This window comes from Thamnophis elegans, chromosome 2 (assembly GCF_009769535.1).
Source record: "Thamnophis elegans isolate rThaEle1 chromosome 2, rThaEle1.pri, whole genome shotgun sequence".
Classification (NCBI taxonomy): Eukaryota; Metazoa; Chordata; class Lepidosauria; order Squamata; family Colubridae; genus Thamnophis; species Thamnophis elegans.
Window position 1 is genome coordinate 167,035,577 of NC_045542.1, and position 23,489 is coordinate 167,059,065.

A 23,489-nucleotide genomic window follows, 5' to 3' on the forward strand; every position below is an offset into this window, starting at 1 on the left:
ATCAAAGGGCCAACTGGAAGTTCGGAAATGATCTGTTGCCAGCCTCCGGGGGGCTGGGGGAGGCAGTTTTCACCTTCCCCAGGCTTCAGAAAAGCCTCCGGAGCCTGGAGTGGGCGAAAACTCTCCCCTCCCATGCATGCGTGGGTGGGTGGGGTGCATTGCATTATGGGGGTGGGCATGTGTGCATAATTTTGGCACACCTTTACAAAAAAGTTTGCCATCATTGTCCTATCTTATCCTATCCTGTCATTGACAAATATCTATAAACCTGTTGATCACCAAAGGAAGTAGATTTAGGGAATAAAATGGCAGGCAGGATCAAAATTACTGTAAGCTCTTGGAAGAGCTATAGGTTAGTAGAGGCAAGTACCTATAAATCTGATCACTAGAGGCAGTAGATGTAAGAACTGTTAGTAGGACCTGGCACTTTACTCTTTCCTTGTGTAGGAATGCTGAATTTGCATATCTACATACCAGGTCTGATTTTCTTAATTCTGATGTCATTTACAGAGTAACAAGTTAGAAGGGACCTTGACCATCTTCTAGTCCAACCTCCTTGTTCAAACAGACTTCCAGTTCTAAATTATTTCTTTTTCACTGTTTCATTCTAGGTCAATTGATCTCTCTCCAGTAAAACTACCGGTACTTAATTTGCATTTATCTACATATTGGATCTCCTGTTTATAACTTGCTTAAAACCTATGGTTGCAAAAATGTATATACTACCTCCTGTTTATTAAAGAAATATTGATGTTTGACAGCACTACCAGTTCTCTTGCATTTAGTTTTCTTCTCTGCCGTTCTTCAGTAATGGAGAAAACTCCATTGTGGTTATGAGACACAGATCAATCGGACAACTTCACATTTTCTTTCATAATCTAACCTCTCAGATAAGGATCATTTGTTTATTCCCTTTTTTGCCATGAGGTTTATGTCTCAGAGCACCTGGTCCCTGTCTGGTATCCTTTCCTGTTCCCCTGCCTACTCTATGTTAGCACTAGTACTTAAGACTTACATACCACTTCACATTTTAATTTTAAAGAAAGTAAAAGACGCTTGCTCCTGGGGAGGAAAACTAGAAAGCATACTAAAAAGCAGAGAGATCATTCTGGCAACAAAAGTGCCTATAGTCAAGGCTATGGTTTTCCCAGTTGCAATGTATGGCTGTGAAAGATGAACCATAAGGAAGGCTGAGCGCCAAAGAATGGAGGCCTTTGAACTCTGGTACCGGAAAAGATTCCTGTGAGTCCCTTAGACTGCAAGGCGATGTAGCCCTATCTAAGTGGTGGAAGCTGAATCGACCTCGAGCTAGTCAGGATCAAACAGCTGACAGTTGGCAGAGTTAGCTTCCAATACTGCATTCTAATCACTGTGCCACCATGGCTCATGTTGCTGTTTTATTGGCAACTATGTAGGATTGATGGCTTTGTTACCCTGTCACTTGTGTGTGTGTGTGGGGGGGGGGGACTAGCAGGGAAGTTAGAGAAAGAACATGGGGTTTTATAGACTGCCCTGGTAACCCCTGTACAGGTAGTCCCCAACTGCTGCTACTATCGGTTTGCCCAATCCAGGCCAAACTTGGAGCAACCCAGAGCATAGGTTAACATCCCATAATAAGCATGGGAGAGTGCACTTAATTAGCTAAACTCTCCACCTTGGGATGTCTTTTTTAACATGCTAATAATGATTTTTTTTATTTCTAGACCTTTACTTTCTCTCTCTCTCTCTCTCTCTCTCTCTCTCTCTCTTTCATTCTTGCTTGCTTGCTTTTGCTCCCTCCCTTTTTCTTTCTTTCTACCTTCCTTTCTCTTTTTCTTTCACTCTTTTCCTCCTTTTCACTCTTTTTTCTTTCTCTCTTTCATTCTCTTTTACTTTCAGCCTTTTCCTTTTTTCTTTTTTTCTTTCATTCTCTTCCTCAATCTATTTCTGTTTATTCTTTCTTTCTTTTTCTTTCTGTCTTTCTGTCTTCTGATGAAAGAAATGTCCTTCTGGGTTCGGCTCCAAGTGAGGCTTTCAAGAAGAGACTGGACTGCCATCTGTCAGAAATGGTGTAGAGTCTCCTGTTTGGGCAGGGGTTGGACTAGATGACTACAAGGTCCCTTCTAACCCTGTTAAAGGTGAAGCAGATCCAGATGAAGGTGGAGAAAGAACTTCAAAGAGATACTATAACAGCATCAAATAAAAACGGTTGAGGCTGTTGAGAAGTGTACAAACCAGAATGTCGTCTCTCCCTCAGCACCTGAAGTGGTAAAAGAGGAAATAAAAATTAAACACTGAAAACTCAAACTTAGTTGAGGGTTGCATAACCCCTTTTTTCTTCCTTATTGGTTCTCTTTCCAAAACTTCTAGTCTTATTTTTAAGCTTCCTCTGTAGGAAGGGAACTTCACCAAGACAGTGTTGTACTAGCAAGACTAGGCCAGAAACCTCAAAAACAGTATTGTCACAAGAATCAGACTAGAAATCACTAGAATAAGAATACAAACGTTGACTCACAAATAGAGAACAAGTCAGAGAAATAGAAACTCTGAACGCATTTTAAAAGAATCTACTGAGGATAATTACAAAGGTATCTAGACAATTAGAAACAGCTGCAGAGTACAAATAATACAAAATATACGGGAGGTTCAGGAAGAAGTTACCTTTGAAATAAAGAAAGGTCAGCGTAGTAACAACTGATTAGCTCAAGATTTAATCATAAAACAGGAGGGAAATACATTAGACACATGATTAACACCCGAAGACACTAGGGCTCATCCCTGCCCCACAGAGATTACTTTAGGGCAGAGGAATAAGAGCAACACAGAATTAGAACCATTAGCAAGGGCACACACAAAAGGCAATAGCACAATAGTACTGTAGGAAGATAAAACCGGCCCTCTGCTAGAAAACTGAAATATCCTGGGAAATATTAAGAATGCAGAATATTATATTTGCCTGGATGTAAAAAGGGAGAAACCTGTTTTTAAAGACAGAGTAGCTTCCTGGAGCTTCCCTTCGTCAATGAGCCCTGACAGCCTGAGCTAGTCTACTTTACATAATAAAGGTAGGATTAGCCTTCCACAGAAACTCACCACATGGCATCTGAAACTCAGTCAAACTTTGGACTCAAAACACAGCTTACAAAGTTGCCCCTGCATGGCCCCATGGAAGTCTGACAACCAATCAGAATACATTTCTTACACAGGAACAGGAAACAGACAGGTGGGGCCGAACAGAGAGTATAAAGCCAGGAACTTTCAACCCTTCTTTCTCTTTTCTTCTTCACCCAACAACTTGAAGCAGGTGATCCCCCTTTTCTGTTCAGGATCTCAAACCATGTGACCCTGTCCACCATTAAACCATCTTTCCAAGCAGCCTCCATGTTTCCAGTGTCTTTTTCCCCACTTGGAGTTGAACCTAGAAGGACATTTCTTCCAACAGTAGGAAGAAAGCAAAAGGACTTCAAAGAGGAAAATGGAATAAAAATGTACACTTATTGTATATTGGTGTCAGCTCACCCAGGAACTCTGGTCCACCTCACTGTTGGTCTTGCCTTCCTGAAAGAAAATTAAAAAAAACTTTGCTTCCTAAATTCTTTTGTTCCAGCTGGGAAATCCGAACCCACAGAGGAAACTTTCTTTCCATCCAACACCACCTCCTCTTAATTGATATGCTTTCGTTATAGGGATCTATGAGCTGCAGGCGTTGAGAACCTCTGCATGCATTTCCAACAGATAGTCCTCGACTTATAAGAATTCATTTAGTGACCGTTTGAAATTACAATACCACTGAATAAAGCGACTTTTGATTTTCTCATGACCATTGCCGGACAAACCACATGATTACGGGACCAAAATTCCATTCCTGGGTTTCCTCCCCTCCGTCTCTCCCGTTTCTCTGACTGCCTCGGGGTTGGACTAGAAGACCTCCAAGATCCCCCCCAACGCTGTTATTCTGTTAAAGGACGGTTCCTTCCAACTGTGCTGCTCCGCATCCCTTTCCCTCCCCTCTTCCCGTTCCCCAGGCTTCGTCCCGTCCCTCTCTTTCCGTCTCTCTGACTGCCTCGGGAGAAGCAGCCCTGGACTCCCTGCCCAGGTGATCATCCCACCCGGGACCCGTTCTCCCCATGGCAAAAGGTAGGGGGACCACCAAGTGGGCGGCGCTCTCTCCCCTTTAGAGAATGGGAGGAGCTGGACATGGGAAGGGAAGGAACTGTAAGCGTTTCCTGCTTGGGCTCTGCAACGTCCTGGCTGGGGTCGTTCCGAGAAGGGGGAATCCACGTGCGTGGCCGGGAAGGAAGGCAGCGCGGCGCTGCGAGGAAAGCAAATCGCATCTCTTGAGAAGCGAAGTCCAAGCGAGGAACAGAGATGCCTCTTTCCTGTCGAGCGCCAGGTAAGAAGCTCCCTCCCTCCCTTCTTTCTCTCTTCCCACCTGGGGAAATGCTTGGACTGGTGAGCCTTCAATGCAGCTTCTTGGGGCGTTTCTAAGATCGCTCCTGCAGTCCCCACCCGTAACTTCCTTTTTTTCTCTCTGGTGCTGCTTCAGACCCAGAAGGCTTGGGGTTTAATGGATGCTAACCTGGCTGGAGGGAAAGGGGGCGCTCCCTCCCAGGAGCTGTTGTTGGAGGGAGCATCAAGTAAAGGCTCCTTCTGATGCCCTTTAACCCTCAGGATTGACTTTGCCAGAGTTAATTTAATTCCTGAATTCCTTTTCATTATTTAATTTAACTGTTTTTTTTAAAGTCTTGTGTGCAGTTCAACAGGTATCACCCTTTCCCTATAGACCAGCATGTCTCAACCTTGGCAACTTTTAAGTTAGCTGGCTGGGGAATTCTGGGAGTTGAAGTCCACGTATTTTAAAGCTGCTTATGGTTGAGAAACATTGCTGTAGGAGGCTATTCCAAAGGGCAAATCCCACCTGCAAAACTTGTTTTTGTTTCTCTTCTGAGTATCTGATGAGGCGGGTGAACATTATGTGGGTCAGGATTCTGATGATCAAGACTGCAGAGAAGAGCAACAAAAGATGATTAAGGGAATAGAGGCTAAAACATATAAAGAATGGTTGTTGGAATTGGGTGTGTCTAGTGTCAGAAAACATCTGATAAGGAGCATAGCTGCACTAGTAAGAAATTGAACAGACAACATACCATAAGGCATCTCACTTAGGGTCCTGTATTAAGGATAATAATTTATTAAGGATCCTATGTGCTTTATTAAATTTCAAATTATAACAAACAGCAAATACTTACAGAAAAATCACATTGTAATGAGGGTCAATCAGACAAGCAGCCAAAAGGGACAGTTTGAGGCTGGTTGGCCCCGACTCACTGTCCAACATGCCGCTATATAAATTCTGCTGTGTAGTCACAGCAACCGAGGCCGTTTTCTCTTCCACTAACCACAATGTCACAACACTGTTATTTTTACATACATTACAACTTGACAGTTCCTCTTTTCCCTCGATCTCAGCTCGACTCACCCTGCAAACTCACCTACCAACAGCATTGAGACATACTATTTCAACATACTTGCAGGTTACAACTTTTTAATAGACACAATAGTATTGAATACCATGATTTTAAAGAGATCATACAGATTAACATTGAATACAATAAACCTTGCCAAAGAAATATCAGGTCCATAGGCATCTATCAAGAAGCAAAGGCCTACATTATGATGAGTTTCACCTCACACTATTTGAATGAAAAGAAGGACTAGGGATGACAGGATAGCAATATTCCATTTATTGAGGGGTTGCCACAAGGAAGAGAAAGTCAACCTATTCTCCAAAGCCCCTGAAGGCAGGATAAAAAGCAATGGATGGAAACTAATCAAGGAGAAAAGCAGCCTAGAACTGAGGAAAAATTTCCTGACCATGAAAACGATGAATAAGTTGTGAAATTTTAAAAGATCCAAAATTTATGCTCACTAATTTGACAGACAACTCTGATGTACAAACAAAGGATTATTGAATTGCATTTGCAAAGGCAGGCCTCCAAGTCCCTTGCCAAGTTGGATTGACACTGTAAGTGTCATAAATATGAGCCAGTTGTTGCCAAGTGTCTGAACGCTGATCATGTGACCACGGGGATGCTGCAATGGTCATAAGTGTGAAAAATGTCCTTTTTTTTTAGTGTCATTGGATGTTTTGGCCCAATCCAACATTAAGTTAATTTTACCCAATGCAATGAGCCAATGAATCATGCCAAATTAAGGGAAGTGGGGTTCACTTCCTCTTTGTTGGTGCCAGGCCAGACCTAGTATTCCTGATGAACAACTCAGCACAGCTCATTGGGATATGGGATGGGATCTACTTGAGGCATCCAGAATCCACTTCTGTGGTGCTTTAATGCATACATTCATGGCTGAGATCATCTGCCTCTGAATCCAATCCCTGGTCCTTCCAGACCTTTCAGTTTTCCTCTCACCCAATGTTAGCAGCTTCTATGTATTGTTGCTGTGGCTGCAAAGTACTGGTACTTAAATAAACTGATTCCCTAGTTAGCTTAAATATACCGTATGTAGAACTGCCCTTCTGCACTGTAGCTTCACCAATATGGTTATGGTGTTTGATAGCAAATTATTCCTTTGCTTTTATTTTCACTCATAGACACTATGATGGCTTTGTCTTCATCTCCTGGAACCCCAGTTCTTTATAGCAGAGGATTAACAGCAGTTCATCTTCCAACTCAGGTAGGAAGAATCTCCCCTCCCTTAAAGTGCCAGTCTGATCTATTGAAGAAGCCCCCAATAACAGAAGGCAAGACAAGAATCAATGGATGGACATTAACCAAGGAGAGAAGCAACCTAGAATTAGGGGATTTTTTTTTTGTAATAGTGAGAACAGTTAAGCAGTAGAATGGCTTGCCTTCAGAAGCTTTGGGTGCTCCATCACTGGAGATGGAGACTGGACAACCATTTGTCTGGAATGGTATATAAGGTTTCCTGCTTGGGCTGGAAGACCTCCAAGGTCCCTTCCAACTATGTCATTGTTACATTATCGGGTTAAAAAGCACACACAGAGAGCTCAGTTAATTCAATGCACAGTTCCCCATACTTCTTACGGGATATTAGTTTAACCTGCGCAGGCCTTCAGTAAAACGGGAAAAAGTAGCAAAAGGTGAGCAAATTTAAAATGTACAATTGTGTGCAAAACCTTCTGGTCCCCATTAAGTGGTGGTTGTAGCAAGAGTGGGATGACCATGTACAGTTAAATCTGACTCTCCCTCATTGGAATACAACCAGAAAATACAGTTGCATGCAGAATTCAAAAATTCAGAAACAGCTTTCTGAGGGTAACGTGGCAAATATTTAGTGTGACCTCCCTCCACTTTGCTCCTCTAAAACTAAATAGACTGGAACCCTGCATGCTGTCATTGCTACCACCTGTATGTGCCCTACTATTTCATGCAAAAATGACTGTTGTCTATCTTTTATACCAGGTTTGTGCAAGGCACACTTGAGCACTCGACAGTGATTGGTATTTCACTCTGCTTATTCCTTCAGTGTGATTTGCATCATTTGAATGATTGGACTGGGACTCCTAGATAGTCAAATAACCACAACTGAGTGCAAAATGCCTGTTGCTAAAAGCGAGATTCGTTAAACGGGTTTTGCTTCATTTTAAGACTTCTCTCACTGCAGTTATTAAATGAATCACCATAGTTGTTAAGTTAGTAATGCGGTTATTATGCAAAACTTGCTTTCCCCATTGATTTTGCTTGTCAGAAGGTATCAAAAAGGGATTCCCATAGCCTCAGGACACTGCAGCCGTCATAAATATGATTCAGTGGCCAAGCGGTTGAAGTTTGGTCTCGTGGGGGATGCTGCAACGGTCATAAGTGTGAAAAAGAACCACAAGGAACTTTTTTCAGTGCAGTTGTGGCTTCAAACAGTTACGAAACTACTGCAAAATCCTTCGGAGGACTGCTTCCCTGAGGTCGTCTCATGGTAATGTGTTTTAAGACAGGGGATCACAAGGATTATTTAGCTGCCATTGTGAAATAATTATCAACTCTGTGTTGTGGCTCAGGGACTCCTGAGTGTAGGATTCCTGTACTCTTTTTTTTGAGGGGGGGGGGCTTCTTCCTTGTCTCCTATGCTTGAGCTTGACATCTTGTACAGAGACATGTTGTATGAATGTAATTCATTGGCAGCTTGCCAATAAGACCAACGTTTCATATCATTCCAGTCAAAATGCCAAAGGACACAGAACTTGACAGACATAAAATCTTACTTTTGTATCAGTGGCACTCTCAAACGGAAAACAACAAACAAATATTGGATATTCAAGATTGAAAATTATGGAAAGTCATGAAAGGTTTGCTAAAACAACAAAATGAGTCAATCAATGAATCAATCTGAATAAAGCTGGAAGGGACCTTAGAGGTCTTCTAGTTCAAGCAGGAGATCCTGTAGCATTTCAGACAATTGTCTGACCTTACTGCTAGGAAGTTTCTCCTTAATTCCAGGTTGCTTTTCTCCTTTTTTAGTTCTATCCATTGAAGGCAAGGGGACAACAAAAAAGGAGGTGGAATACTACTATCATGTCAACCCTAGTCCTTCTTTTCTCTAGACTGGCCCTACCCAATTCCAGTTCCATCCAGTTCCTGCAACCATTCTTCGTACGTTTCACTCTCTAGGCCTTTAATCATCTTAGTTGTCCTTCTCTGCACTTTTTCCAAAATCTCCACATCTTTTTTGTAATGTGGTCAAAAACTGGAAAAAGTTTTCCAAGTGTGGCCTTACTAAGATTTTATGAAGCACTACTAACACAAGAACCCCCAAAGTAAAATGTAAAGCCCAAGCTTTACTCTTGCCCAGAAATGAAATGTTGAACCCCACCTTCCTTGATTTGGTACAATTCATTGGCTCATTGCAACTCAATGTTGGATTGGGCCAACACATCCAAGCACCAGCCCATCAGTGGAAAGCAAAGGAATATGCGGTTGCGGAATTGGCCAAGCCAATAACACACTACCTAGATCAGTGATGGCTAAACTTTTTCCCATCACTTGCCAAAAGCGGGGGGAGTGCAGGGAGGTTGTTCACAGGCGCGCCCATGCCCATAATGCTATGTGCACGACCACCCCGCACGCATGTATGCGTGACCCCTGCCCTCTCCCCTGCTTTTGGCGCACAATGGACCTCTTTTTTCGCCCTCCCCAGGCTCCAGAGGCTTTCTAGCAGCCTGGGGAGGGCGAAAACAGCCTCCCCCACCCCGCCGGAAGCCCTCTGGAGGTTTCAGAAGGCTTCCCTGAAGCCTCCGGAGGGCAAAAAATGGCCGAAAAAGAAGACCGAAGTCAGCTGGCCAGCTTGGGCACTGGAGCTGACAGGACAATGCCTCATGTGCCCTAACAAATTGCCCTGCGTGCCACCTGTGGCACACATGCCATAGGTTCGCCATCACAGACCTAGATGTATCTCTAGCCAGAGGCTCTTTCCTCTTTATGTTTTTGGAAAGGTTCTCCAGGGAAGATGCAAATTTGTCCATCTTGGAAATTCTGCAGGTGGAATATGTTCATCAAGAAGATGACTTGCAAGTAATTTATTGAAGTGTTCATTGTTAAGAACGCTAATGGAATATGTTTAATTTTTCCCCCTCTACCTGTGTCAGGATTTGGTATTGCTTGAGGAACGTAGCTGTGTTTTTCTCCGTGGAGGAGTGGGCCCTGTTGGATTCTGAGGAAAAAGCCCTGTACCAAGAGGTCATGCTGGAAAACGCAAGGAATATGGCCTCCTGAGGTAAGGGTTTCTGCTAAGATATTGAAATTTAATAGTTGGAACAGTGTTGTACAAGGAGTCAGATCATTCAGTTGCAGCTGATTGGTTGGAGAGAGCTGTTTCCTGCATGAGACAATCAATGCTGGGATTGGTTAATATGAATATAAAGAGGGAGTGTCCTGGTTTCCCGCCCTTTTTCCACTGTGGGCTCTGAAATTTTACCTCATGATGATCTTGTGGTGTTTGTTTATCTCATCATGCTCTTGTTAGCCTGAATTTCTTGTTTACTGTAAATGTTTACTGCCAAAGATATTAATTTACATAAAAAGACAAGCTCGTCTCAGCATCTCTGACCTTTTTGGACACCTGATGCGCAATTCCCAGACAGATTCTCTTTCCTCTGGACTGAAAGTGTGGGAGACATGAGCACCTGATCTGTTTTTCAGATAAATGCTATTTTTCCAATAGATAAGATAGTTACATCTAGGTTGTAACTACTAGCAGAATGGTCTGTCTGATCTGCCAGATCCTCTGCAGGTGGGATCTTCCAACATGTTCTTCGAGTCTGATTATCTTGTTTATTGTAAATATTGATGTAAAATACACACACACACACACATTCATATATATGTATATGTATATGTATGTATGTATGTATATATATATATGTGTGTGTTTTTTATTTGTGCTGATAAATAAATAAAGGGAGACTAGTATAGATCTATTTCAAGCTATTTAGCTCTCATCAGCTAGCCATACCCTTACTGGGATTTGAACCTGTGCTGTATTGCATCTTAGGCAAACGTCTTAGCCATCACTAGTCTCCCTTTATTTATTTATCAGCACAAATAAAAAACACAAATATAACAAAAGGCAACAGTAAAAATATTGGGTTTCTGTCGTGATGGACTCTTGTGACGAGCCGATTGACAGATGTTGGAAGCAGTTAGCTTCCTCCCATAATTGGGGCTTACCAGGGGTTGTGACACACATATATATATATATATATATATATATACACACACACACACACATACATACATACATATATACATACACACACACACACATATACACACACACATATTCATATATGAGAGAGAGAAAGAGAGAGAACTGTCTCCTGCATGAGGCAATCTATGCTGTGATTGGTTACTGTGAGTGTAAAAGGGGAGTTTCTGTCTTTCCCGCTTTTCTTTCCCTTTGCACTGTGTAAATTTACCTCATGGTGTTCCTATTAACCTGATTATCTTGTTTACTATAAATATTGATGTAAAATGTAATTTTACTGTAAATATATATTTACTATGTATGTATATATATGTGTGTGTGTGTCTGTGTGTGTGTATGTAGTGTGTGTTTGTGTGTGTGTGTGTGTGTGTAAATGAATAGAATAGAATAAAATAGAATAGAATTCTTTATTGGCCAAGTATGATTGGACACACACACACAAACTTATATATTTTGTGTCAGCATCTCTGACTGCATTTGGATATCTACTGCACAATTCCCTGAAAGAGTCTCTTTCCCTGGACTGAAAGGGTAGTGGACGTGAACAGCCGATTTGTTTCTCAAATAAAATGCTAGTTTGTTCGATGTATGCAGATGAGAGTATCCTGCTCTACATTTCTACTCATACTTACTCTGATAAAGTGGCTTTAAATCTCCACACTGTCTCCATGAAGTTTCCCATCTTAGCCAGTTTCTGCTCCTGCCTGTCCCATTTTCTAGAGAGCTTTTTAGAAGTTGCTTTCATTTGGTTGGTTTTTGGTCTATTATGATGACACTGAAGAGCCCCAAAGGGTCCAAAGTTTTATCAGAAGGATTTATACTCATTGCAGTCATCTGGTCAGAATGAGTGCTTATGGCAAGATGACTACAAGGAATATCAATTCTTCCATCCTCCATTGTTCAATCAGAACTGAACTCATCTTGGATGAGAAGGGAAACAAATTCCAGTTGTCTTAAAAAAAAGCGCCTTTGGGATAAGGATGAATGAACAGCTCAGAGTGAGAACCAGTTTTGTTCAAGGAAAAACCTCTTAATGGAGAAGGGATTGAAATTCAGTTCCAGGTCCAAATCCCTCAACATTTCTACTTTCTCAAATTGAAATTAAACCAATTGGTTCTCCATCCTCAACAGTAGAGCTAATGGAGGATTTTATAAACAAGTAAATGAAATGCCAGCATGTGGTTATGGATTAAATCTTTGGTATAGTTAAGGATGAAGGATGTTTAAACAACTGTAGTCAGCTAAAAGTGGAGGTATGATGATGTTAATATGGTAAACATTTGAGTTAAGATATTTGAATTAATATGAATTAATAGAAGAGATGCACAAAAACTTGTTGTAACCAGCTGATATACTTTTTTATAACATATACTTGTTGTGGTTTTTTTTCCTGTTTTGTTTTTTGTTCTTTTTTGTTTTGATTTTCCCCCCCAATGTTGTGGGTATGTGTTGTTTATGTAACAAAAAAATAAAAAAAAATATTAAAAAAAAACCAGTAGAGCTGAGGACCTCTCCCTCCCCTCCAATTTTAAATGATCTCAACCAAAATGTTCAGGTTTTCATTCTATAACATTGAGGACAAGAAAGCTGCAAAGGTCAAATCTTATATCAAGTTAATACCAAGCATAGCAGAATATTTTGAACAAATGTGTGTTTGGAGCAAGTTTGATATACAGCAATGATGTTTGATCTCTTTTGCATCTAAGTTTGTGTTAACCTTTTTTTTTCCTGTTGCAAGCAGGTGACGGATGGGAGATGGAGGATTCTGGCAAAGAGGCAGCAGCACCTTTGCCAAAAGAGAAAAGGGAAGTTGCAGAAAAAATGTATGGAAAGCAAAGTTCTGAGGAAAACCTGTTAACAATTGAGCTGGAGAATTGGTATAGTTTCCCATGTGCAGACACCAATGTCTTATTGGACACAGATGATTGCCAAGAAAAAGAAGTGTGTTCAAGGTGTGGGAAAACACTTCGAGATGAATCTGGATTATGTGACTGTTGTGAAAGCCTTTCTGGAGAGAACCAAGATGAAAGCAGACAACACCCTGGAAGGACCCTTCCTCCTCCTTTACATGAAATAATACAAGAAGGAAGAGAAGTGTACAAATGTACAGAGTGTGCAGAAAGCTTTAGTACAAGCCGCTCTCTTGCATTGCATAAAAAGACTCACAAAGCAGAGGATCCACACAAATGTCTGGATTGTGGAAGGACTTTCAGGCAGAAAAATCATCTCAGTTCACATAAGAGGGTCCATAAAGAGAGGAAGCAGCATCAATGGATTAATAGGGGAAAGTCCTTCGAAAGCAGCGCCTCCCTTACTTCCCATCAAAGCCTCCACAGAGAGGAGAAGTTGCATCAACTCAGGGAGGGGAGAATGAGGTTTACTCAGAGCAAGGAACCGAATTCCCAGAAAAAAAGCCCCACTGGGAATAAGTCATGTAAATGCCTGGAATGTGGGAAGAGCTTCCGCTCTGCAAGTGACCTCACTTGCCATAATAGGATCCATACAGGGGAAAAGCCATATCGTTGCACTGTGTGTGGAAAGAGCTTCACTCAAAAAGGAAGCTTCAATTTACATAAGAGGATCCACACTGGAGAGAAGCCTTATAAATGCACAGAATGTGGAAAATGCTTCAGGACCTCCAGTGTCCTTAATTCCCATAAGAGGATTCACACAGGCGAGAAACCATATGAATGCTTGGAGTGTGGAAAAAGCTTCAATAGACTTGATACGCTAAATAAACATAACAAGATGCATAAAGGGGAGAAACCTTATAAATGCCTGCACTGTGGAAAGAATTTCAGTCAAAAAGGTCATCTTAAGTCACACGAGAGGATTCACACAGGGGAAAAGCCATTTCAATGCATGGAGTGTGAAAAGAGCTTCCGTTTATCTGGTCATCTTACTGTCCATCAGAGAATCCACACAGGGGAGAAGCCGTTTCAATGCCTACAGTGTGGAAAGTGCTTTACCAATTCTAGCAGCCTTTATGCCCACAAACGAATCCACACAGGGGAGAAACCATACAAATGCCTGGAGTGTGGTAAGAGCTTCTGTAAATCCAGCCACTTAAGTTTCCATAGAAGAATCCACAGTGGAGAGAAGCCATATCAATGTACCGAGTGTGGGAAGTGCTTTGCTAATCAAAAGAATCTTATTGTCCATAAAAGGACACACATGGGTGAAAAGCCTTATAAGTGCATCGAATGTGGCAAATGCTTCACTAGTTTGGGTTCTCTCTCTCACCACAAAATACTCCACACCGGGGATAAACCATATGAATGCCGTACGTGTGGAAAGAGCTTCAATACAAAAAATGGCTATATTGTACACAGCAGGACCCACACTGGGGAGAAACCATATCAGTGCCAGGAGTGTGGAAAACGCTTCATTGATTCTAGAGAACTGACAATCCATAAAAGGATTCACACAGGGGAGAAACCCTATAAGTGCACGGAGTGCGACATGAGTTTCAGAAGAAGTGGTTACCTTAGTATCCACAAGAGAATCCACACTGGGGAGAAACCATACACATGTCATGAGTGTGGGAGAAGCTTTAGACATAATAGTTCACTCAGGGGCCATAGAAAGCTTCACTCAGGGGAGAAACCCTATAAATGCCTGGAGTGTGGAAAATGTTATAGAGAGAGTGGTCAGCTTACCTCCCACAATAGGATCCACACAGGAGAGAAACCGTTTAAATGCATCGACTGTGGAAAGAGTTTCAGAGATGGCAGGAATCTTAAGCTCCATAAAACAATCCACACGGGGGAGAAGCCGTATCAGTGTGTGGAGTGTGGAAAGAAATTCAGAAGTTGGAGTGACCTTAATTGCCATAAGAGGACTCACAGCAGGAAAAAAATGATATGAATTGGTTCATGTTGATTCTCAAAATTTGATTCATGCCCATAGAAGTATCCCAGGAGAATCTGTAGAAATGAGTGGAGTATGGCAAGGTCTTCCGAAGCAGCAGAAACATCTTGATCCATTAAAAAGAATTCTCTTGTAGAACTAGGTATTAAGTTTTAGATATTAGATCTTTGTGGTAGAGTACAGTAGAATAAGATTGGAAATAATAAGAATAGAAATGGAATAGAATATAGAAATGGGAATGGGAAGGGAATGGAATGCTCTCATTGGCCAAGTGTGATTGGAGATACACAGAATGTGTCTCCAGTGGATACGCTCTCAGTGTTCATAACATAGAACAAGTAATCAACTTTTGTCAGTGTGAACAGCAAAGTTAAGTAGGGATTTGGAAAGTAACACATCCAAATGTCTATGGAGTTTCTCAGTCATCCAGGTTGTGTTTGTCCCAAAGGTGCTTTTATCATTTCCTCTGAAGAAATTTCCCTTCTCATCCAAGATGTTTCTTCAATTCTGCTTCTTCTTGAATGAGAAGCGAAATGTCTTCAAGGAAAAACAAAGTCCAGTTGCCTTTTGATAAAAACACCTTTGGGATAAGACATTCAGACAACATAAGGGTGCAGAAAGCTGGCTTAGAGTATAAAGAAGATGCTGAAATATTTCAAGAAGAAACATTGTAATCTAAGTGGTGAGTCCAGACCTGGTGGTGTTAACTATTCATATTTCCCTAACGTTGGAAGAATCAACTAGCGGATCTACTACAGCCATGTGAAGAAATCATGCCAGAACAAAGAAAAATAGTGAGCACATCAATGGGACAAAGTGATGGGAGAGAATGAACTATTGAACCATTACGAGACTCGAGAGTTTTGTCAAAAGTGATAACTGAAAGGATAGTGCTGTGTCTGCACCAACTAACATTAGTTGTGTTTAACCGATTTCTAGTCTGAGATACAATATTTATTGTGCTTGATTTTTATTAATGCCCTAACTTATACAGTAGTTAAAGGTTTAGCGCATACATTTCAGATATAGATTCTTTTGGGTTGGTAAATTGGACAATTATAGGAACCACTTTAGAAAATACAGGTGGCCCTTGACTTATGGCCACAAGCCCAAAATTTCCATGGCTAAGCAGGAACAGTTTTGTTCCATTAGACAACTTGTTTTGCCACAGTTGTTCAGTTAGTAAAATGGTTGTTAAGTGAATCAGTTTCCCCCATTGACTTTGCTTGTCGGAAAGTTTCATATGGCGATCAAATGACCCTGGGATGCTCCAACCAGAACAAAAATGCAGGCCAGTTGCAAAGTGTCTGAATTTTAATCACATGGTATAGGGATGCTGCAACATTTGTATGAAAAAAATCATAAATCATTTTTTTCAATGTCGTCATAACTTTAAATGGTCACTGAAGAAATGATTGTAAGTTGAGGACTAATTGTAAAGCAGCAATTGATTATTTGTTTTTAAGGCACAATCATGAATGTTAAAAATGTGTTGTTTCAGTATAACTGACAATTGCCAATTCATTGAAACCCACCTTGGAAAACATAGGGAAGGAATTTCTTAACATCAAAATCCATCAGGGCCTTGACTAGAGATCTCCAAACTTGGCAACTTTAAGACTTGTTGATGTCAACTCCCAGATTTCCTCTAGCACATGTATTTCCATGCTGGCTGGGGGATTTTGAGAGTTGACGTCTACAATGCTTAAAGTTGCCAAGTTTGGAACCCCCTGGCCTAGACTTATGGAATTATGTTGTTGTTTCTAGTGCCTTCCTACTGAACAGTCTTTAGGTGTTCAATGCATTGAAAATGGAGAAAGGATTACAGTCAATATTTCATTGCTCTTCAAGAAAAGGATTGCAAGCGTAATGAGACATCTGAATATTCACAATAAAAGTTATAATCTCAAAAGGGGAAATATGGCGAAGAGTCCTAGGATTCCTTCGAAAGGCTCAGTTTTCCCAGGGAAAAAGGCCAAATGCACAGTATGGCCTCCAGCAATTGGAAGGTCAGAGTCTAATCCGGATGGTGAATTTTGCTCCTTTTTTGACTTGTAGACTCCTGGCTCAGGAATTTTGGAAGTTGAAGTCCACAAGTCATAAATGGGCCTTAGTTCCCAACCACTGGACTACAGCATTTTTTCTCAACCACCTCAAATTCTAGAAGTTAAAGTCCACAAATCATAAAAGGGCCAAGGTTCTCCATCCTTGGTCTAAACAGAAGGATCCATGGAGATTCAGTTAACAGGGTAAACATAAAATAAAGGCATAAGTGCTTCAGAACCCCAAATGTACTATGAGACAAGGCAAAATACACAAATAGGAACGATTTGCACCTATACAACTCAGTATGCTGTTTGAAAAACAGGAAGTATCATGGAAAACTAAGCAATCTTTATGGAAGTGTTGAGGTTTCTGTGTATACAGGTTAAGATAGCTTTAAATAGCTTGGCTGATTACATGTATGCGGGAAGGCTAAGATGTTAGTGTAAAATAGTCAGGAATTACTGCAAAGGGAGATGAGAAAATTCCTTGTAAACTGTGTGGCAAATGCTGTGTAAAACCTTCCAGTGAATGTCGGTGGGATACAAAGGCTTTGAGGGAGATTTCCTTGTGTTTTTTTTTTCTGCACAATAAAGTTTTTGCTTACAATTTTCTCTTCGATGTGTTCAGTTTGAGGATCTCTTTCCTTCTTTCAACCAGATGGCAAGAGCGACCCCAATGTGTTCAATTGGAGGCATGGGCACATTTGGTAAGGGGGCTGGAGCAGGAAAGGTAAGGAAAACCAAACGTCCCTTGGAGTCCAGAAGAATCTCCTTCCCTTTTTCAACCACTTTGGAAGTGCAATTCTTGAGGAGGAAATGGGGAATACGCCAGGAACCTTCTCTCTGCAGACTTCAAGCATGCTCTGATAGGCTAGGAGCTGTTTTACTATAGGAGAAATAAGGTAGTCCTCAACTTACGACTGATGAGCCTCAAATTTGTGTTGTTAAGGGAGACATTTGGGAAGTGAAGTTTGCTCCATTTTATGACCTCTCTTGCTAAGTTGTTCATTGAATCACCACAGTTGTTAAATTAGCAACACAGTTGTTAAATGAATGTTTTTCCCATTGACTTGGCTTGTGGGAAGATGGCAAGAGGTGATCATGTGACCCCTGGACACTAGATGTGATTCAATTCCCAGGTGTCTGAATTTGGATCATGTGACCATGGGGATGTTGCAACAGTCGTAAGTGTAAAAAGAGGTTGTAAGTTACCTTTTTTTAGTGCCGTTGAAACTTCAAACGGTCACTAAATGAATGGTAGTAAGATGAGGACTACATGTACTGTGCAACTTCATATACTTTTAAATGGAGGGATTACATCTTTCTGAGCTCAGGCCTTTTCAATGGTTAAATATGAAATATTTCCTGAGAGATTTTCTTCCTCTTCAGAATGGAATGGTTGATGGGATTCTCTTATGGAGCATTAAGGGGTCTTTTGACTCTGCATTTAGTGGGGATAATATCAAAAGAAAGCAGTTTTTGTTTTCCCCACTTATCTTTATTCTTCTCTTTTGAGGGAAGACATTTTGGACTGAATGATGGTTGCCTAATACATCTCAAAGTCATATTGCTCTCAGACAAATCCTTTCAACACTTCAAACACAGGTTGTCCTCGACTTTCAACCACAGTTCAGCCCAAAATTGGCTTCCCCATTGACTTTGCTTGTCCAAAGTGTCACATGAACCCGGGACATGGCAACTGTCATAAATATGAATCAGTTGACAAGTGACTGAATTTTGATCACATGACCATGGGGATGCTGCATTGGTCTTTATTATGAAAAATGGACATGTCACTTTTTTCAGTGTCTTTGTAGCTTCGGCCACTAATCAAATGGTTGTAAGTCGAGGACTACTTGTAATGCAGCCATTGATTATTTGTTATTAAGGTACAATCATGAATGTTAATCATTTAAGGGAATAGCATAGTTGAGGACTATGCTAAGTGGATGAGAGAGGCTCCTTTTCCTGCCAACTCTGCACATCCCTTTCCCTTCTCCCACCCCTGAGCTTGTTCCCTCCCTCTCTCCCGTTTCTCTGAGTGCCTGGAGCGAAGCAGTTCTAGACTCGCTGCCCAGTTCACCATCCCACGCTGGGCCGATTCCCCCGTGGCAGAAGGTAGGGCGCAGGCAGGTGGACCCCTGAGTGGGCGGCGCCTTTAGAGAACGGGAGGAGCTGCACGGGGACGGTAGAAGCAATAAGCGCTTCCAGCAAAGGCCTGGCTGGGGTCGTTCCGGGGAGGGAGGCCGGGTCCACAAGCGTGGCCGCCGGCGATCACGGATCTTTTCCTGCGCGCATCTCTTGGGAAGCGGAGTCCGGGCGAGGAAGACAGCTCTACGTTTCCCATTGAGAGCAAGGTAAAAAGCTCCTCCTTCCTTCCTTCCTTCCTTCCTTCCTTCCTTCCTTCCTTCCTTCCTTCCTTCCTTCCTTCCCTCCCTCCCTCCCTCCCTCCCTCCCTCCTTCCTTCCTTCCTTCCTTCCTTCCTTCCTTCCTGGGAAATGCTCCGATAGGAGACCCTTCAATGCAGCCCATTGGGGTGCTGCTACGATCGCTCCTGCAGTCCCCATTTTATCCTTCGGGAGATGGTGATTTTTCCCGTCACTTCCTTTTCAGATCCAGGAGGCTTGGAGTTCAATGGCTGCGAAACCGGCGGGCAGAAAAGGGGGCGATCCCTCCCAGGTGCTGTTGTTTCGGGGAGTTGTTCTGGACGAGCCTCCTCCGGAGAGAGCATCGGGTAAAGGCTCCTTCTGATGCCCTTTAATCTTTTTGCCTCGTTTCTTTCGAACCTGGATTCGTTTTCATTGTTCAATTTAACTGCGTTTTTAAAGTCTTGTGTGCATTTAAAAAGGTATCACTTTTCCTTTGGACAACTTTATGATGTGTGGGCTTCAACTCCCAAAATTCCCCATATGTGTTTAAGTCTACATATCTTACAGCTGCCAAGGTTGATAAACATTGACGTCGTGTCGTCCAGGGTGGGGAACTAAGGCCCTTTTATGACAGGTGGACTTCAACTCCCATAATTCCACTTGGCTGAGGGTTTCTGGGAGTTGAAGTCCACCCCCATAAAAGGCCCATAGTTCCCGGCTTCTGCCGTTGGCTATTCCAAAAGGCAAATCCCAGCTGTGAAAAACGGTTTTGTAGTCTTTCTTCCTTGATTATCTGATAAGGAAAGGTGAACATCATAGAAACATAGAATAACAGAGTTGGTCCTTTGATGCATAAATTCATGGCAGAGAAAGCTGCCTCTGAATCCAATCCTTGGTCCTTCCTCACCTTTCCCTTTTCCCCTCACCCAGGGTGAGTTTCTGTGTATTTGTTGTGGCTGCAAAGGACTCACATAAAGGGGTTCCCTAGTTAGCCTAGAAATAGGCTACAATCAGCTTCCTGCACTGTATGCTCAAGAAGATCCTTAGGATGTTTGATAGCAAATTATTCCCTTGCTGTTTTTTCCCCCCACTCCTAGACATTCCCATGGCCTTGTCTTCATCTCCAGGAACCTCAGTTCTTTGTAGTGGAGGATTAACAGTGGTTGAACATCCAATACAGGTAGGAGGATTCTCCCCTCCCCTCCCCAGATATGCCAATCTCCCAATAACACAATAACACAATTAGAGGGTATCTTGGATATCTTCCAGTACATCCCTTTGTTTCAAGCAGGAGACCCTATACCTTTTCAAACAAGTGGGTGTCCAGGCTCTTCTTAAAACCTCCTGTCCACAACTTCTGAAAGCCAACTGTTCCCTTAGTTAAATTGTTCTCATTGTCAGGAAGTTTCTCCTTAATACCAGGTTGCCTTTCTCCTTGATTAATTTCCATCCATTGTTTCTTGTCCTGCCTTATGATGGAGCTTTGGAAAATAAGTTGAGCCCCTCTTGTTTGTGGCAGCCCCAGAAATACTGGATCATGGCTATCATGTCTTCCCTAGTCCTTCTTTTCTCTGGACTAGGTTATTCAGTTCCTGCAACCATTTTTCCTATGATTTGAGTCTCAAAGCCTTTAATCCACAGTTGCTCTTTCTACTTTTTCCACATCCTTTTTTGTAATGTGGTGAGCAAAACTGAACTCTCTATTCTAGGTTTAGTCTTTACTCAGGTTTTTTTTTACGCAGTGCAGATGAAAGCCCAAAGTTAAAAAGTAAAGTCCAAGCTTGACTTTTTTTAAATCTATTTTTTTATTTTTTATATTCTTTTACATATCAATGCGTGAATGGTGTGGTAATTGGATAACATACATTTCAGTACACATAAACATAGTATTATTCCTAAATAGTACATTTATTCCATTATTTCATTATACATGGCTTTTATTATTACCTTTCATTTCTGAACCATTTTTCTGTCCTTTTGTATATTTTAACATATTAATGTATAATTATTTGCCACTATTTTCTATCCCTATTTTAACTCCCCCCCTTTCATATCATTATAATATTCAAAAATCTGTTTTCCACCTATTTTGTTGTACATATTTCCTTATTTAAGTCAAAGTTCCATCCGTCATTCTTCCGTTATTCAATATCTCCTTCTATAGTTTTGGTATCAATCACAATCATTTATACATTTAGGGTATTTCTATTCATATTGGTTGGATTATTATTTTAGCAGTGTGATAGATACCAGGATAATATTTTTATATAAATGGATATGAAGAATTGGAAAAATAGATTTTGAATGACCACTATTAAATATGTATAAAAATATGAACAACAGTGGAAGGTTAGAATTTAACAATGGGCGATTAGGGAAATATATATAAATAAATATTAACCTAAACGTGTGTTAATAGTAGAATTATGTGGATTGAAGAACTGCAAAGTCCAAGCTTGACTTTTGTAGAGAGCACAGCAGCTGTCCAGATAAAGTTGCAGACACTGAGATAGACTGGTAAACTTTTATATAAATATAAATATATTTCACCTACCAATTTAGAGCAGTCTTTGTCATCATCCAGAGAAGGAAGAACAGAAGATAGTCAGGAACATCATGAGGTAAATCTAACACATCCTACAGAACACACAGAAGGGAAAAAGGAGGGAAAAAAGGGAAACACCCCCTTTATACTTACAGCAACCAATCATAGCGTAGATTGCCTCCTGTGTGAGTCAGTTCTCTCTAACTAATCAATTGCAATTGTATTGGGGCCTATTGTAGACTTTATTGTTCCAGCTACTAAATTCAATATACTAACAAGCTCCTTTGCCCAACTTGGAAACTTTGCAGTTTGTTCATTAAGAAGACTCACATGTGATTCATTCACTGAAGTGTTCATTGTTAGGGATGTTTAGGGAATACATTGTGTTTTTTCCCTCTCCCTGTGTCAGAATTTAGTATCATTTGAGGATGTAGCTGTGTTTTTCTCCGTGGAGGAGTGGGCCCTGCTGGATTCTGAGCAAAAAGCCTTATACCAAGATGTCATGCTGGAAAACAAGAGGAACATGGCCTCCTTAGGTGAGGGATTCTGTTAAGATACTCTAGTGCAATTTTTTTATTATTTAAATTAATGAATGTGAAGTTCTCCAGCATTATTATTTGTTTTTTGCTGCTGTATTCTTCTCTAAACTGCTGATTTTCTAATTTGCAAGCTCTTTATCTGAGGTTTTCATCCTTTTCTATGAAGCCTGGCTTTTCTTCACAAATGGACAGTATGGGGAGCGTGGCCTTCACAATTCACTCTCTCCCATTTGTTGAGAATCAGATTCAATCTTGCACTGGAGTACTTCCTCCCCACATCATAACATTGATATTACCAAACAGCTGTGAGCCAGTCTCTCTCTGTATCTCTCTACAGGACAAGATACTGTACTTTTCCATCAACTCTTTCTTAGGCTAGAAGTGTCTTCCCAACAAAACTTCATTCCAGCTCAACATGGAGGTAAGAAACAAAGAGAATGTATCAATTTGGACTTGAAAATGAAAATAATTAAAGCCCATGAGGAGGGGAAGAAGGTAAAGACCATAGGAGAAGAAGAAGGCCTGGCCTGTTCCACTGTTTCCACAATCCTTAAGGATAAAGAAAAGATAAAAGCAATTAAATCACATATATTTCTTCCAACATGTGAATCACTGCAGTTCTTAACAGTAACATGGTTGTTAAAGAAATCTGGTGTAGTAAGATACCAGAAAGACATAACCAAAAAGCATATCCTAGAAGTTAATAAACATACGGGCAAGAGCCATAGTCAGGAGAAAACCATACATGTAGGAAAACCACTAGGAATAACAAAGACATAGAATCTAATCTAAGGCAAGACAAACATCATAACCATTTACATAAAGTTGACACCTACTCTCAAGCACCCGCACAGGAAACAACCTTCCTCCCCTTTGTGGCAGGATGAACCCCAAGGACAAGACACCTAGGAAACAGAATCAGAAGACAAGAATCAGAGACAATCAGAATCAGAAACAGAATCAGAGCAATCATCCAGAATAAATAAATCTTTGTAAATCAGAAACTTACACAAAAGCCTCAAAAGAAAAAAAGGGAAAACCAATGCATGTACTGTGTGCTGCAGACTCTGAGCTGCGTCTGGTCCTTCCCGTTTTTCTTTCCTCAATAAAACTCATAACTTCCAGGCAGCTGTCTTCACAAAACTTTCTTTTAGCGTCGGTGGTGACTCCCAGCTGGAATGGACCGGGACATTTCTTCCAACACTGGCTTCCCCATTGACTTTGCTTGTCCAAAGCTTCACTTGACCCTGAGACACGGCAACCGTCGTAATTATGAATCAGTGGCCAAGCAGCTGAATTTGGATCACATGACCATGGGGATTCTGCAACGGTCTGTGGGAAGTTATCATCCAGCCCTCTCCCAGAAAAAATGAAATATCCTAGGAAATATTGAAAAGGCAGAATTTGT

At 41.2% G+C, this 23,489-nt stretch overlaps 2 protein-coding genes across 3 annotated transcripts; both read left to right on the forward strand.

Moving 5' to 3' along the window:
• Positions 1 to 3,661: 3,661 nt before the first annotated feature.
• LOC116502802 (zinc finger protein 883-like) lies at positions 3,662 to 15,042 on the forward strand. Of its 2 annotated transcripts, XM_032208730.1 has the most exons (4): positions 3,662 to 4,372; positions 6,590 to 6,672; positions 9,596 to 9,723; positions 12,455 to 15,042. In XM_032208730.1, exon 4 carries the CDS (start codon positions 12,469 to 12,471, stop codon positions 14,578 to 14,580), a length of 2,112 nt encoding a protein of 703 aa, XP_032064621.1. In that variant the 5' UTR covers positions 3,662 to 4,372; positions 6,590 to 6,672; positions 9,596 to 9,723; positions 12,455 to 12,468; the 3' UTR covers positions 14,581 to 15,042. The 2 variants fall into 2 exon arrangements, with proteins under 2 accessions (XP_032064621.1, XP_032064622.1); XM_032208731.1 differs by lacking the exon at positions 6,590 to 6,672.
• A 6,381-nt stretch (positions 15,043 to 21,423) lies between these two features.
• LOC116502556 (zinc finger protein 558-like) lies at positions 21,424 to 23,424 on the forward strand. The gene is made up of 3 exons (XM_032208434.1): positions 21,424 to 21,462; positions 21,916 to 22,078; positions 22,419 to 23,424. The coding sequence occupies exons 1-3, from the start codon at positions 21,424 to 21,426 to the stop codon at positions 22,859 to 22,861; spliced, it is 645 nt and encodes a 214-aa protein (XP_032064325.1). The 3' UTR covers positions 22,862 to 23,424.
• The last annotated feature ends 65 nt before the right edge of the window (positions 23,425 to 23,489 follow it).